Source organism: Mus caroli, chromosome 13 (genome assembly GCF_900094665.2).
Source record: "Mus caroli chromosome 13, CAROLI_EIJ_v1.1, whole genome shotgun sequence".
Lineage (NCBI taxonomy): Eukaryota > Metazoa > Chordata > Mammalia > Rodentia > Muridae > Mus > Mus caroli.
Window position 1 is genome coordinate 111,115,210 of NC_034582.1, and position 18,033 is coordinate 111,133,242.

Genomic DNA, 18,033 nt, shown 5'->3' on the forward strand with positions numbered 1-18,033 from the left:
TGCTCCAAACTGGTCAATTAAAGACAAAGAAAATTAAATTATTTCCAAGTCTAAAAGAAGACAAAGCCTACAATACCTTGATTAAGTTAATAAAATTTTGAAAATAATGTCTTATAGGTGAGTTAGCAAACAGGAAAGTCTAATTAAAAACATGTAGTGACCATATTTTGAGGATATTATTTTAGTGAAGAATTTTTGGGTGGTATCTAATTAAGAGACCATATTCACATATTTGAAATATTTTTCTTCATTCTAATATCAAAAAGCACAGAAAGTATACTAAGGTATTTAGACTCACTTATCGTTCCCTCTAGATTTTACTATCTGGTTCCTGTCCCCTAGAGTTTACAAAATTTTCTGATTGTACCATTTCCTTTCCAATTCCATTATGTATTTCTTAATGGCTTTCGAACCAAACCACCCCTTTCCTTGTTTTAGAGTGAAAACTTTCTTCTCTCTTGTTTGAACCCAGTAGCCCCTATTGTTTTAAAACTGCTTAGAATCCTTAAAAGAGGTGTTGTCTTTTGCCAAATCGTCAGGACTGAAAACATACATATAAGTCATAGGACACAGATGGATCAGGCTACATTAGGGATGTGTGTGAATCTACATACAGACACATGAATATAATAATGATGAGGGGAGGGAGGGATATGTGGTAAAGTTTGGAGGGAAGGAGGTAAAGAATAGTTGTAGTCATATTATAATCTCCAAATAAAATTTAAAAAGAGTATTAGGAGTAACATGGTTTTAATAACCAAGTGAATCCTGTGATAAATTGAGAATGAGTGTCTCTACCCATTGTCTACACAAGTGAAGCTTTTCATTAGAAGAGGCATTCAAAACTTGGAAAAGAACATAACCAACCCGGTCATTCTCCCTTCTCTTGTTACAGAGATATGCCTGCTGACCAAGGGCCGGCGCACTGCCAGTGTCCGAGCTGATACCTACTGTCGTCTTTACTCCCTTTCGGTGGACAATTTCAATGAGGTCTTGGAGGAATATCCAATGATGAGAAGAGCCTTTGAGACAGTTGCTATTGACCGACTCGATCGGATAGGTACTCCTGATCTTTCTGCTTTCCTCAAGCACAATTTAGTTTTCATTTCAAATTCTAGTGTATAGATCCCTTGTTAACTTGCATAAAACAAGTAGCAAATTGCTGTGTAGTAAATAGTTGTATAGAAAGATCCGAGGTGGTACCTGCTCCTGCTAGGTGCTCTGGATTGATTTGTTCATGTCTGTTTTCACTAGCTATGCAATCTGATAACCCAAGTGATATCACTTCAGTTTGAATCTTCAGGTAAAAAGCACTGGTATAAACTCTAGATAGCACTAAAATAGTTCTTAATGCTAATATCAAGAGTCTATATTACATTCCAAATTTTATCATAAGGTTTATTTTATCTTTAATGGCTAGTTTTACATTTCAGACATTCATAAAATAAAATTAAAAAAACCTTTAAGACCTGCGCAATTAAATCAGTATCAGCAGAAGCAGCAAAATGTTTGTAATACAGACTCAAACAAAATCCTTTGTAGAGATGCCCTACATAGATGTTTACTTTGCAAACATCTTTGTTATGGAGTATTTTCTGCTAGAAAACTAAAATGTATTAAGTAGAACTTCCTAGTTAGCTAAAGAATTACACAGTTTCCACAGCCAAGTAGGATTATGTTGTCTTGCTGTTAAATTCCCTAGCTATTCTAGGATACATGAAATTTAACGAGAGGGTATGCATTCATTCTTCAAACCTTAACCACTTTGTCCACCTCGTCTTTCCTTCTTCCCCTTTGTCTTGTCGTAGTTATGCAGTAGATTCATGGTTCAGCTTAAACACTACCCCCTGTAGAAAGAAATGCTTTATGGTGTCTCATCATGAACTAAGCTGAAGTCCCTTAATAGGTTCTCGTTCAGTGTCCAAATTCCCCTCACTCCACTGCCTTTGTTACAGTATATGTTCTAAAAAGGGGGAAAGAGGGTACTAAATTTTATGAATGGAGAGAGAATCTCTATCAATGGAGAGAGAATCTCTATCTTATTCTTACAGTTTCAATACCAGGTCCACAACACATGTATACTGAAAGGGGGGAGAAGGGAGTAAATATGCCTGAAGCAGATGGAATTGGGGTCAGTTAGAAGTCAAGAAACAGGTGGCTCAAGAGCTTCATTCTTACAAAGGTAAGGTCTTAGTCTAAAACAGTGTCTCATCTCACTCACATTTACTTCTCTCTACATATTACAGAATGACAGATTTCCAATAGATGGGGTAAAAGTACTGTGGGGGCATTACCGCAGGGCGTAGCAAACACACTGAACTTAAGGAATTATCAGGACATAGTCTTCTAGAGAGATAGCGCCCATGAAATAAGAAGACATTCCTATGAGCAAGAATGAAGACAATGCTTTTTTTTTTTTTTTTTTTTTTTGCTAAATGAGTGTCATTATTATAGACGCAGAGACTGACTTCTCTTTATTTGAGACTGGTTTCCGAAACCAAATAGACATCTTTAGATACATTCTAAAAGTATAGCATATTCAGTAATTTATTTTAATCTAGTTCATCTTCATTCTCTTTAAAATTAAAACTTCTCAGGAAAGTTACATGAAATAGTTTTAGTCAATAGCATAGGAATAACATTGCTTAGTAAGCACCAAACATTGGTATTTTTGAAACTGATAAAATTCTAACTGTGCATTAAAGCTATGATAACTATTTTAATTCTTTCCATAAATAAAGATACCTTAATCATGAAATATTGCATGTTCAAATAAAAAGTTACATTGTCCATTTTAGTTATGAAATCAATACATAAGTATTTATTGTAGTCAGTTAAGGCAATATATCAAATAAATATCTGTATTCATTATTAACACTAATATATGTGTTTTTTCTATGGGAAATTAGAGAAGCTTTGAAAAAAGGAATAATACCTATTTTGAAAATGATTTTTAAAAATTGCTTTTCTTGGATTCCAAGAAAATTATCATAGTGCACATTGTTAAAAAATATGCTCAATTATTTTGCAAATTATTACTATTTAACAGTAGAGCATAGTTTATTCAATTTTCAGTTACCATGCTCATTTAATATATATATATGTGTGTGTGTGTGTGTGTGTGTGTGTGTGTGTATTTCAACATATCATCTGTGAGATGTTCTTTTTCATTATTGAAAATATAATCTTTTCTCATTCAACACACCCTGACCACAGTTTTTTCCTCCCTCTACTCTTCCCCCACACTCTCTTCCACTCCCCTTTCCTCCAGATCTACTCCCCTTCTTTCTCCCTTCAGAAAAGAGCAGGACATCAAGAGACAACAACCAAGTATGACAAAACAAAATATAATAAGACAGAGCAACCAACCCAACAGGAGGAAAAGAGTTCCAAGAGCAGACAAAAGAGTTAAAGACACACCCTCTTACTCCCAGTTACCAATCTTGAAAACCACCAAGCTAACAGATATTCAGAGTTCCTGATACAGATCCCTGCAGGCCATGTGCTTGCCTCTGCAGTCTCTGTGAGCCCATGTGTTCCCAGCTTAACTGATTCAATGGGCTGTGTGCTCCTGGTGATCTCTGCGTTTTCACTTTATTTTATTCTATGTAATTTTTTTATCAACTAGCTATTGATTCTAATTGATATCATTCTAGAGAAGTCCTATCTATTGCAAAACTCTCAAAAAGTATGATATAAGTAGAACTAAAGCTTATTTATGTTGTGAAGTGAGATGAGAGGCATAAAACTCTGTGAGCCCCCTTCCGTGGCCATTATACAGTAGAGGGATGATCATGAGTTGAGTCTCAATGTGCCAGCATCCCCTAAGGAAAGCTTCTTGCAAATGCTAAAATCTGGACCCCACATAATTGCTATGCACTGACTTTCATATTTTTTAAAGCTCCAGAGATGAGAGAAATATGCAGCTAGAATTAACAGTCATTGATACCTCACACTGGTCAAAGGCTTAATCTCTTAGTTCTCCATGAAATTGTATGTGTATAAGATAGTATCAGATTCAGCAATCCGGGTCTGGTCTGAGGAGACTCGTTTCTAGAGGCAACCAGATGTTACAGATGAAGCCAATTTGTTTTCTGTGAAGGCTTCACAATCATAATTCTTTTTTTTTTTTTACAGCCTCTTTCCTTTCTAGCCTAAATTTCTAAACAGCAATATCACCTGCTCCATGTCATAAATATGATAAATTTGTCTGCTCCACAATTGTGATAAACATTTCTACTTAAAGCCTTTTGTTGATTGCATCTCAAAGCAAATGTTCCACTGTTGTCTCTTATCCCCCATTGTCTTGCCTTGCAAATACAACTTACAATTAAAATAATGATTCTAGGCCCAGCCTGACCCAAACACCCTCTTGTCCTCTACTCCTCAAATAACTCTATTAACCATGTACATTTCTTCTATAAAGCAGCTTTTATTTTTGCCATCTTTATACTTTTCAGTTTTTTTTTTAAGTAGAGGGTATGATTTCTAAGCAGATGCAGAATTATACATAGGCAGAAGTTTCATTTCTGTTTGATGCTGACAAGTAAGTTGGTCCTAAAGCTGACATAAGTCACCTTGGAGTAGCCAGGCCCATGTGGCTTTATTAGTTCTTTTTTCGGTCTGTCTAAGTGCCTATTTTTCCTTTGCTGATAGGCAAGAAAAACTCTATTCTCCTGCAGAAGTTCCAGAAGGATCTAAACACTGGTGTTTTCAACAACCAGGAGAACGAGATCCTGAAGCAGATCGTGAAGCATGACCGAGAGATGGTACAAGCTATCCCTCCAATCAACTATCCTCAAATGACAGCCCTCAACTGTACATCTTCAACCACCACCCCAACCTCCCGCATGAGGACCCAATCTCCGCCAGTCTATACCGCAACCAGCCTGTCTCACAGCAACCTGCACTCACCCAGCCCCAGCACACAGACGCCTCAACCCTCAGCTATCCTTTCACCCTGCTCCTATACCACAGCAGTCTGCAGTCCTCCCATACAGAGCCCCCTGGCCACACGAACTTTCCATTATGCCTCTCCCACTGCGTCCCAGCTGTCACTCATGCAGCAGCCTCAGCAGCAGCTACAGCAGTCCCAGGTACAGCAGACTCAGACTCAGACTCAGCAGCAGCAGCAGCAACAGCAGCAGCAGCAACAACAACAACAACAACAACAGCAGCAGCAGCAGCCACAGACACCTGGTAGCTCCACACCGAAAAATGAAGTGCACAAGAGCACGCAAGCCCTTCATAACACCAACCTGACCAAAGAAGTCAGGCCCCTCTCTGCCTCGCAGCCTTCTCTGCCCCATGAGGTCTCCACTTTGATCTCCAGACCTCATCCCACTGTGGGCGAGTCCCTGGCCTCTATCCCTCAACCCGTGGCAGCAGTCCACAGCACTGGCCTTCAGGCAGGGAGCAGGAGCACAGTGCCACAACGTGTCACCTTGTTCCGACAGATGTCCTCGGGAGCCATCCCCCCCAACCGAGGAGTGCCTCCAGCACCCCCTCCACCAGCAGCTGTGCAGAGAGAGTCTCCCTCAGTCCTAAATACAGACCCAGATGCAGAAAAACCCCGTTTTGCTTCGAATTTATGATTCTTGCTGATTGTCAAAGCAGAAAAGAAGTACTCTAATAAACAGAATATTCTCAGATATTATTTTATTCTATCTCACGATAGATCCCTATAGCCTACTCTGAAAAAAAATATTTTAGAAGCTGTGGCCTACATGCAAATGTAAAAACATATATACATATATAATTAAATATATATATATATCTAAATGCCCAAGAGAAGTTCAAAAGACTTGTATAACATTCAGTGTTACATGTCTTCCTTTCTTTAAAACCATTAAAGGATTTAACACATTGTTGTAAGGTCATTGATTTCTCACCTTTTACTTAATTCCTTTGATATATGTGTTTCTCCCTTTTATGAAGAGTTCTTGGAGTCAATGGAAACAAAACTCTGATTTTTAAAAAGGCAACTCCAATTAGATCCAGCATAGCACCAATCAAAGCTTTCTTTCATTAGCTGTGCCTCTGCGTCTAGGTTGTTAATTATGCGGGATTCAATAAACAAATCCCAGTTTATAGCTCTCAATTGTATTTTGGTGCTTTAAATTTTGAGTTAGGTGAAGGAACACGCTACATGCTCAGCCACCATAGGAGACTAACATTGCCATTGATAAGGCTTCCTCTAACCTCAAACATGTTCATTGATTTTGTGAGAAAAGTGAGGAGATATTTGTCTTCATGTGTCACTGGACTTTTACCAAGACTCAGTCATTGTTAGCTGTAAATAACTTTCCCAACCCGAATAAAAGTAACTATTCTGTGTTGTAGAAAGGTAAAAGTCAGTGTTTAAGAATTTAGTTTTCCTGCTTCACTTCAAAAGTTAGAGTTTTAAATTTCACAAAACACTCTAATTGTGACAGCTGTTCAAATGTAATGCAATGGCTTGAGACCTACAATATCATTTTTAACCTGCGATACTTTAATGCAAAAATTGTATGCTTGAACCTACAAATTGCTTGTATGACACCAAAAATCATTACTTTTATTCCTTCTTGACATAATCAAGCATCTGAACCTAGTCCTGGCATGCTTTCGGGGGCAAAAAAATAAAATAAAATAAAATAACTTAAAAAAAAGTAGATTCAAATCAATCATTGTAAGAAAAGGCTTACAGTATTTCTCACTTCTAGATGAGTATAACTATTCATTAATTGCCTCTCTTAAAATTCTTAAAAGGCTGACTTGGCTCTCTGACTTAAATCTAGAAGTGAGGTTTTCACTTTCATTTGATATTGTTGCTGTTCTTATTGTTTAAACAATCATTTGCAAACCATAGCTTGTTTTGGAGTTAAAGGTGTTATGTGTCTTCATGTTAGTTGGTAGTTTATCGTGATGTTAATGTGAAGAAATAAATATTATATATCATCACATCTGTTTGGAAATACACATTTTGCCCTTTGTATATTGTAACTAAGCAGTTAGTAAATCTTAAGGCATGTGGTAACCTACATAGTCCTTAGATAGACAGGAGGTTTGTTCTTTCAAATGTGCTGAAACTTATATGGACTCGGTGACAGGAAGCAGGGGCGGAATTGAGCTGTCCGAAAGCATTGTCTGTTTGTTCACTTGTTTCCTTAATTCTTCCTGTGAGCATCATGGAGCCTAATCTAGGGAAGTCCCTTAGCGATCATGTGTGTTTGCTGCACCTCACACAAGTGGTGGGTGAGTAGAACACAGTAGCAAGCTCTCTAGTGCCTGACTTCTATATGTAACTCAAGAGAGTGAGCTGATGCGAGCGGAGGTCTTTGACATTACAGGCACAAATGATCTATTTAGGAACACAAAGACCGTACATTCTGCTGGGACAGGGCCTCCAGGTATCCTTGAGGACCGAGAACAAAAGCAGAAGCAAGAGGTTTAAAGTGGATCTACATTGCCTTTTATGAAACCAAAACGAGTCGTTGCACTTAATTGCTAACAGATCCTACCTTGTGTGAAACAATCAGCAATGCTAGGTAAAGTGATGTTATTCCTGGAATGCTAGTGACCAATGACATCCTGTTAGGAATGATGTAAGGGAGAGATCGTGCCGCCTACGTAAAATCTATGGGAAAGTTGCAAGACCTATATCACTTACTATCAGTACAAAACTCCTTTATTTTATTAAATTTAAAAACTAGCTTCTTGTTAAGATCATGTACTAGTCCTTTAAATTATTAAAGGTCTACCTTTGGCAGGATTAATGCATTTCGTAGTAAAATATTTTTATATATCAATTTTTTTGAGCACCATTGGAGAACATCCGCAAAATTGAATTGCATGGTTATTCAGTGCAACCAATAAAATTTTTATTCACTTTGTACTCGAATGGACAAAGAACACTAAGGTTTATATGTTAAAGTAACAAAACCATACAGGGTATATTATATACACATATGTATGAATGTGTGTGTTTGTAAAGGTACAGTGCTAGGAGAACATGACCTTTTTTCTCTGTACATAGTTAAGCTCAAGTACGGAGTTTTAATCTGTACGGGAAGAGCTGTATTAGGGTCTTTCACTGCTGAGAAAGTAGAACAATAACTTATACTTTGCACTGTATGACCAGGGAAGAGTTACGGTATTTCTTTTGTCTTTGCTCAAAGCCATACTTATATAAATATATATTAAGATTATTAATAAATCCAAAAGAAAATAAACCAAATTATGAATATTTTATTTTGTTGTTGAAATCTAATCAAATGTTTAACTCATTGAGGAGTACAGATTTGCTTGTTGTTCTCTCTTTGTATAATCTCCAAAAAGATTTGTTTTTGAAAATCACCATACAATTATTATAGATATTCTACAGATATAGAATGAATGTAATTTAAATAGGACATAGATGTCTCAGTCACCTCTTTGTTTTCCTTTTTTCATAATGTAAAATTTGGTTATTTTATTCTTTACCCCATGCCTCTTTAGTATGTGGTGTTTCTCCAGTTTTAAAACGCAGCCATGTCTTTGTTATTGGATATGGGGATGGTTTTTAATTTATGTACATGACCTGTTTTCTCTGGGCTTTTCAAAGGCCTCAGATGAGATTTGTCACAATGAGGATAAATAGCGAAGCAGTCCTAAACACAAGGAGGATAAAATGTGATTCTTCAATTGGTTGTCCTCCTCAAACACACAGCCTGCCTCCAGGTCTCCGTGACCTCTCCATAAGTGAATGGTTACCAAGTGGATGCCATTCCACTTTTAAAAGATGGTTACTCTATCATTTACAGACTTAAATGAACATGGTATTTTAAGGACACTGCAAAGAAAGCAGTCGCTAGTCTAATAATTCCTACAGTATATGAACAATTTAAACAATATGATGAGTTTCAACTTTTAGATACATTATACGGAAATCAGAATTAGTTATGATTCAACATATAAGTCACCTTGACTCCTTGTCAAGATTATTGTGTAAAATACCTCCATATATTTTTATGACTTATGTTTTTTATTTGGTACGTTTACTATAATTGCTATTTGGGATCTTACTTTCCTTATTTTTATAATATTAAACTAGATGACTAAAACTTTTCTCATTTTTATCTTCTCCATCCTTGTAGAGCTTGTATCATGCCATGCAAGTGTGGGATGTGTTGTTGTTGCTGCTGCAGCTGCTGCTGTTGCTGTTAATATTCACTAACCCTAACAAAAAATTTTCTATATGATAGGTACATATACCTAAATATCCATAAGTCTGTGCCATAAGAAAAAAGTATACTCAAGTATTAAACTACACTTATTCCCGAATAGTCAAAAATTGTCACGAAACATGCAGTTGAATATGTGGACCAAATTATGTGGGAATATTTTAACTTTATTCAAAATAGTTCCTGAAATATTTTCAAAATCATGTTGGAAATTTTCTTTCAAAGATTTTTTTTTATCAATTTAAGGGTGATTTGTAGTTGCTGTGACCACTTGAAAATAGTGACTTTCTAAAGCAGTTTTATTTCATTTTAATAAATAACACATTTTTATTCTTTTCTCATATATTATATTCTGATACAATTTTCCCAACCCCTTCTTCCCCCAGCCTCTTCCCTTCCCCATCACCACTCTCTTCCATATCCCCACCCCTCTCCTGGGGGAAAGGATCAACATTTTTATTGCATGTATTGATATCTTCACGAACAGGTCATTTTGGCCTTGATCACATTTATAGATTTCAGGTAAAAAACCATAAGCTTCTCCATATAGTAAAAAATATTCAGATTGAATAATAAATATCACCACAATAGATCCTCTCATTCTAGTTCAAAGGATATGTCTGTGATATTTGCTCTGTTGCTTAATGCTTTGTGCAGCTCTATCAATGAAATGTTATTACTATCTTTTCTTCATATTGAAATAGACTCTGTAACACAAGGTGATGAGGAATGAAGATAATTTTCCAAAAAAATCTGGAATGAGATAAATGGTATATTTGTTCCATGTACAAATGTTGATGTCTCAAAACAAGACAAATGATGTTTTATAAAATCAAAATAAGTTTGATAGCCATAACCCAAGTATTCCATTTTAAATTAAGACAGGACCCAACCCCACAATCACATGAACATGCCTCTCTTATCTCACCATAATCCTATCCCAGTTTCCTTAACCAAGGGCGGGTGCATAGTGACAAATAAAGACTTGAAAGACTGTTGAAAGAAGCCTTGCCAAGACTTGTTTTGGGCCTATCATGAGACTTGTTAAAGATGATAATAAAGGGAAATGTATGGAAGTCTATTAATTTATGTCTGGGATACTTGATGTAGAAAGAATAAAATTTGAAGAAAGCATCTATATGCAGTGATGAATGAAACTTCAAATATTTTACTACAAAAATATGACTGCTTATCAGAACACTGGTGATTGGTAATATTAGCATCTTATTGAAGTTAGAGTGTATTATAGGTCAAAAATGCATTTGAAAGGGTAAAATTGGATTTAAACACTCCTAAAAAGCCATTTTTATTATCAAGCCAAAGGTTTTATAATTTTATACTTTAATCTTAATTTTGTAGAGCGATCAAAGATTACATGATGAAATTTGTGTTTTGCTAATGTCAAAGAAATAAAATTCATTTGTGACAGAGCAGGAAATAAGGCTATCTGTTACCTCACACTACTTGTGAGGAGGCTGAGTCTGAAGAAAGACCCTGGGTTTGCCAAAGAGTGCAGATAAGTTTGGAAAACCAAAAATGTATCAGCTGTGCATATAAAAATAGTACAGGGTGAAGGACAAGGGCAAGAAGAACCAAGAATGAAAGGGAATTAGAATATATGACAGGGAAATGATGCAGATTCGAAGGAAGCTAGTTTCTCCAACCTAACTGGTAGTATCCTGTTCCACAGACATTGGCGACAATGTCTAATCAAACATAGCCAGTCCTTGCTGATACTTTATTTCTAATATATCATAAATGATCATTCAGCTCAATGTGAACTGACTCTTTATTAATATGTAATTATAACTATTATTATAACATGTGAGTAGACAATGCTACTGGACATACCTACAAAAATTGATGTATACAGCAGTTCTTCAAAAGTAAGGACCATTAGTGTTTCTATTAGATTTATTAAAATGATGTAGTTACTCATATTTCTTTTCTTTTTTATTTGTTTGTTTATTTGTTTTTAGCAATGTATTTATTTTTAATTTCTCTACACTGGTATTTTGCCTATATGTATGTCTGTGTGAGAGTCTGAGATCCCTTGAAATGAAGTTGCAGACAGTTGTGGACTGCCATATGGGTGCTGGGAATTAAACCCTGGTCCTTCGGAAGAGCATCTGGTGCTCTTAACCATTGAGCCATCTCTCCAAGCCCTATGCATATTTCTTAAGCAGAACGAATGGGCTTTTGTCAAAACAGAAGTTAAACTTTTGTCAGATTTAAAGGAGGTCTCTTTAAAGAGAATTCATATTTGTAGAGGCAAATATATTTTCCTAAAAGATTTTCTAGTTTACAATTAGACTGTGGCAAACCCCTCAGAAATGGGAAACATAATTTTTAAGGAAATAATCGCATACTTCATTTGAGAGAGCCAAAACCGATTTGCCCAATGTATAGTGTCATTTATTTTTAGTAATTTATACAGTGAAAGCATTTGTTTCTCAGTATTTAAAAGTAAAAATTGCTTGCTGAACTCCTTTAAGTTGTACTGCCAATGTCTTATACAAAATTCTAGAGAAAACATGCAGTTCTGAATTGATGAAAGTATGATATTCTGATATATAAGTTAAAATATTGGATGTAGGAAGATTAAATAGCATCTTATACACAAAATATTCACACAGCAAAAGTAGCATGTTTTCCATATATTTCTATTGCAAAGTTCCAATATATATTAACCAGATAGGCTCACAGATAAAAGTATGGCAATGTTCACTCATAGTGTTCCTCAGTGTAATCGTAAGATGCAGAGCCCCAAAACAACATAAATCAAAATGATTTTGCCCTCCCAATCAACAACAGCCTTCAGGGTCAGTGCCAAGTTAATATAACTATTCAAAGTGGTGATTTATTTCTTCTTGGCAACAGCAATCTCATTTTGGGAGTTAGCCAAAATTAATTTCAAGCCATATTTCCTCAATCTGATAAATGGTCAGGTTAGAGCGTGTAGCTCATATGCTATCCCTAAAGATCTACAGATGATCTGAAAGCATCAACAAATACAGTTTCATAGAGTCTGACTATGCGGAATGAAAGCAGTATGGATTTTACATTAAAAGGGTGAATGGCCGCTAGACGTAAAATATAAAATACTTGTAGTTTCTAAGAGGCAAAAATAACCATGTCCCTGTAGTGATGTTGCACATTTTTAAATGGGATGAATGGTTGTGGTTTTTTTTTTTTTTTGATTAAATGGTGTTGAGTTTTGATTGTTTAGAGGAAGTTGTAACATGGATAATGGCAAAAAGTGGGTTATCTTTATATTAGCCGTTATTAAAAGTATACAAGTAAAAGCCTATTACATTATTTTGTCAAGCTAAACTAAAAATGAATTTGACCATTATTATTTTTACCTGCATCTCAGTGTTTTATGTTAAGCTTGACTGGGCTTCTAGAAAGATGACAAAGATTCTTTGTTAGCAAAAGAGAGGGAGAAAGGGCATTATGGAGGGAGGGAGAGAGGAGGAAGAAAGGTATGGGATTTTCCCGAACAATATTACTTTTTTAGTCAGTTGATTATAGATTGTTAACTTCATCATACATCTGAATGTCAACTTGATGTGAGAAAATGCTCAGTAGAAATCTTGACCTTGCCAGAAAACCTCTCAAGCATTTTATTAGAAATGGTAGTCAGTTTGTAAGTGAGCAGTCACGGGTGTTATAGAAAGATTTCGGGTTTTAGTTCAAGATAGTCTTTTTTTTTTCCTTTAGGTCAGATATTCTAGATTTGTGTGGGTCATGACCCCTTTTGAGGAGTCAAATAACCCTTTCATAGTAGTCATCTGAGACCATCAGAAAACGCAGATATTTACATTACGATTCATAACAGAAGAAAATGAGTTATGAAGTAGCAATGACAGTAATTGTATGGTTTGGAGTCATCAGAACAGGCAGTACTGTACTCATGGGTTGCAGCATTAGGAAGGTTGAGAATCACTGCTTTAGGTTGATTTTAGGTATTATAATCATTCAACTGACGTCAGTTTGTATGTCTCCCCAGTAAGTGAGGTTATATCTGTTAAACCTGAAACAGCTTGGAAAACCTATCCAAGAGATTTTCTCTTCACCAACTCTGCACACCATGTTTATGTAAAAAAAAATTACTGTGATAGCAAAAAATATATAGTTCTGGCAGGAAAAGTTTTAATATTTTCAATAACATTATATCTCTTAAATTAGTAATCCATTAAAAGCTTTAAAGGCTTGCTATGAATAAGTACGCTATGTGTGCAGATAATTTGTAAGTATCCTATTAGCTCTTCACATTATATATGAGAATAGGGAAGAAAGAGACACTGAAGAAAAGAAAACTCACATTTCAGTTCTTAATCTGTATTTTTAACAAATTGTTGCAGTTGATTTCCTTACATCCCAGCCACAAATTGATATCTAACTCACAAACAATATCTACAGGCCTCAGGTTCTAAAGTAAAGCAATTCAGAACACAGGAACTATAAACTGCAAAAGCCATCCAACTCGGATCCATGAAAGAGGGAGAATGATACAGAGGTAGATCTGAGGGCATCATTCAGCATCATTTCTGTCCTGTACTGTATACAGTGGTTGTTCTACAGGCAAGTAGAAGCATAGCACTGACCTGGGTAGAAAGACTGCTTTAAACTACGTGAGTTGAATGTTTTTAATTATGTGGGGGCTGACAGCTGTCATCACTTAACCTCACACACCTTTCTGATTTTCCTACAGTATATTTTTACAGATTATTTCCTCCCTGTAGATCTTTCTCCCTAGTCCAGACCAAAATTGTCTTGTATATGATGAAAAAACTACTCAAAGAGTCAAGTGCTCTATTTAAAATATACCCCCTGAATGGTTACTTCAAGCCAAGATAGCCATCCTAACTTAAATCATTAAATATGAATAAATTAAAAAGAAGTAGAAGAAGTTAATCAGAAACTTGTGGAAGCAGAAGGTATAGACTTTAAGGCTGAACTTCAATGGCTCAGAACAACATGGCTACTGGGAAAAGGATAAAGTTCAGAGAATCCAGAATAGACATAGGCCAAAGATGTGCCTTATTTGTTGAAAAAACAAGCAAGCAAGCACAGAAGCAAAGCTACAAGCAGGGGAAGCATGCGGTGTTAAAGAGAGAGGTCTTCTGATGCACAAACGCATGGAGAGTCTCTGAAGTTCCACTGTGACGGGGTTTCCCACACCATACGTGATAACATAGAATGATATCAGTGCTCACAAAAAAACTGAATGCCAAAGGTCTATCTCCTCTCCCACATTTACAACAGCAAGCTTCTGTCCTGACTGTAAGCTCACAAGTGTTAATCATTTGTCATTCCCGTTAGGATCAATACCACTCTTCATGAAAAGATCATCTGCTTTGGACATTCCATCTTTAGATGCTGGGAGTGTCTAGGGGAATAGCATAACAAAGGTTTGTACAGCATGACAAAGAATTGTCTTACAGTATGTGTGCAGAAATTTTTTAGTTATTTTAAGGGTTCTTTTTGCTCTACTGATAGCTATCATTTCAGAAACATGATAAAATCTTCCCTATATAAATAGGATTAAGAACTCCCATCATCAGTGTTAATGGGCAAAGACATTTCTTCCTATAACTCTCTTACTGGTGAACATTTCAATATTTTCTTTTCTTTCCTTTATATTTCTTCCTCTTTCCTTTCTTTCCTTCCGTCCTCCTCCAACACACTCTATTTCTACTTTCTTGTTTTCTATACATTTTTATTATTTTTGTATCACCACATAATCCTGGCTATTCTAGAATTTATTGTATAGACCAAGATGCTCTTGGACTTATGGAAATTCTCTTGCCTCCTGAATGTTTGGATTATAGGTGCATACCACTGTAACTGATTGAAAGTCTAGTTTTTATAAAATTGCACATTACACAATAAAAAATATTTGACTTAGAAGAAATAAAGTGAGTAACAGAAAGACCAAGGGGAAAACTCAGATTAATTTGAAAACATCAAAGTGGACTAACTATATTTTCCACAGGTTTCCTAATACCAGATTCATAAAATCTGTAATATTATACATGTAATTAGTGAGAATTATAGTTGGAAGCATGGATCTCATCTAACGAGATTTTTCTAATTAATGAAGCTTACAAATTCCTATTAGGAACTGGATGCTTAGACAGAGGTGTTCAAATGGTAACATCTGAAGAATATCTAGTGATCCATTTAGATGTATTGTTACTTTTATGTTGTTTGGAACTCCTGCTATTTAGCCACTTTGTTTTCTTTTGCTTATGTCAACTTTCTTGATATATATATATATATTCAAAACCAGGCTATTATTTTTGCTCCTTGTTTAGGTGTGCATTAACTAATAAAAATAATTACTTGAATAGTGAAATGTGTCATTAAGAAACCCTAGGTATTGTGAATATGGTTATGACTTTAAAAATAAGTATTTGAGGCTAGAGAGATGACTCATTGGTAAGAATATTTACTGTTCTTGTAGTGGACCTCAGTTAAGTTTGTATACTCACATAGTGGCTCACAACTGTTTTTTACTACACTTCCAAGAAATCCAGGAATCTAATGTCTTCAACTGTCTGCTAAGGGTACCCTGAGCACATGGTATACATACGTGCAGAAAAAAAATGCACAAAAATAAAAATATATAAATCTTTTCTTTTTAATATTTACAAAGAAAAATAAAGTGTTGTGCCCTAAGTTTATGTTTAAAGAAAGAAATAGATGATAACCAACACAGCAAAGACATAGATAAACATGAATAAAGCATTGGAAGAAAGGGGTGCAAGGGAGTACCTAGGAGGAGATCCTATTTTCAGTACCATGGTCAAGGATGATTAAGAGAGAAAAGCAAACAATAACCAATGGCCACAGGCAGGCAGGCTATCTAATAGTCTATCCCTTTCATTACCTTACTACTGAGACTGTGACCCATGGATTAGCAGCATTGGAATCTTCCAGAGTTTGTATTAAGAACAGGATCTTAGGCCTGATGCCACACAGGCAGAAAATGTGCTTTCTAGCACAGTCCTGGGGAATTAACATGTGTTTTACTATGAAGATGCATGAACATGGTAAAGTCCTAGAAGAGGAAAAAAAAAACTTTCATTAAATAGATGTTTCTGGGAATGGCACTTCACAATAAAGAACCCTGGCTACACAGGAAGAATAAGGGGGCCTCAGATAAACATTTAGATCCTGACAGTCATGACCAATTTTACATACCATCATTTTAAATTTGGATCACGCAGTATTCGCTTTAGCTTGCACTCCTTTCCACAGCCTGCCTCCTGGTACTTCTATGGGACCAGAAAAGAATAACGGTCATGTTAAAATTTCCTCATTTTAACTCTCGCTGTCACTGTCAACAATGATTTGGTATACATAATCTGGTATTTTATTTCTCCAGCTACTGTTTCATGTTAACAACTACACATTATCACTGTAAAAATATGTTGTCCAGTGTTCTGTATATGCTTCTATTTCCCCATTAAATCTATGCACTTGCGGTGTTTTGAAAGTCTGGCTATAGTGACTGGTTCTGTTATCTATACTTCTCTGTCTGTGTTCTAATTATGTACTTAAGGAATAACTCAGTTTTCTTTATTTTATATGTGTGTATGTGTGTGTGTGTGTTCTATGAATGGATGTACATCTGTGTGCAGGTGTGCATACCCATAATACACCTATACAGACCAGGGGTCAACATCTGATGTCTCTCTATAGTCCTCCACCTTGCTTTTTAAACAGGGTTCCTCATCAAACCTAAAGGTATGATTTTGTCTCTCTGCTGCCCAGCACAGGGTTTAAGGCTTGCACTATAAATCTTTATATGAGTTTTGGGACCTGACTCAGATAGTCATGATTATAGAGTAATTTACCCATTGATCTATCACCATAGCACCTCCATAAATCAGTTTATGGAGAGAGACAGAGAGACAGAGACAGACACAGAGAGAGAGATTGACAGATGGACAGACACAGACAAGACAGTAACAGATGGAGACAGAGACAGAGACACAGGGAGATGTTTGAGTATGTTTGTAAATGTGTATATCTGAGCAAGCACATATGCAACTGTATATGTGTGGTTACAGGACAAACTTGGGTATTGGTCCTTGATTTTCCATTTCATTTGGGTTGAAGTCTCTTCCTTGAGGCAAGTTGGTCATTGAGGCTTCTGGAGACTCTTTGTCTGCCTCTCACTTCCCATAGAGCACTGGAATTGCAGACTCTCCTATGAATCCTGTTTTCATTTGAATTTTGGAGGTCTTGACACAAGTTGTCCAATTTGTGTAACAAGAGATTTCTGTTCATAAACACATTACTACCTCTCTTTAGGGAAAGAGACAGAGAGACAGAGACATAGAGAGACAGAGGCAGACAGGCAGACAGACACAGGGAGAGAGAGAGAGAGAGAGAGAGAGAGAGAGAGAGCATACAAAAAAAGATAGTACAGTTAGAAGTACCCACTGCTCTTGCAAAGGACGCTATTTGTATTCCCAGGTCCTATGACTTAGTGCAGCTTTCAGCCATCTGTCAGACTAGCTTCAGGGAGCACCTGCATGCACACACCCTCATAGCTCTACATAGGCTCACACATATACACAATTAAAAGTAAACCTTAAATATTTTTAAAAAGGAGACTGGTATACAACTTCTACCTAATGGAGTGCATATTGTAATAGAAATCTTACAAAATGTTTTATTCCAATGACTGGCCTACATTCAATAGTTTATGTGCAACAAGCAGAATTTTCTAAGTGACACACTGAATTATATGGGAACTGATCTGTCATATGAGCCTTTCCAGTGGAAAGGGCTACACCCATAAGCCAACTTC

The 18,033-nt window shown here is 36.1% G+C and overlaps 1 protein-coding gene across 1 annotated transcript in view; it reads left to right on the forward strand.

The window, feature by feature from the left end:
• Window positions 1–16,710, forward strand: part of Hcn1 (hyperpolarization activated cyclic nucleotide gated potassium channel 1) — a 372,972-nt gene extending 356,262 nt beyond the window's left edge. Inside the window, exons 7-8 of the mRNA XM_021180688.2 lie at window positions 896–1,060; window positions 4,657–16,710. Of these exons, the coding sequence (XP_021036347.1) occupies window positions 896–1,060; window positions 4,657–5,594 (1,103 nt within the window). The 3' untranslated portion in view covers window positions 5,595–16,710. The remainder of the gene's footprint in view (window positions 1–895; window positions 1,061–4,656) is intronic.
• Window positions 16,711–18,033: the final 1,323 nt, after the last annotated feature.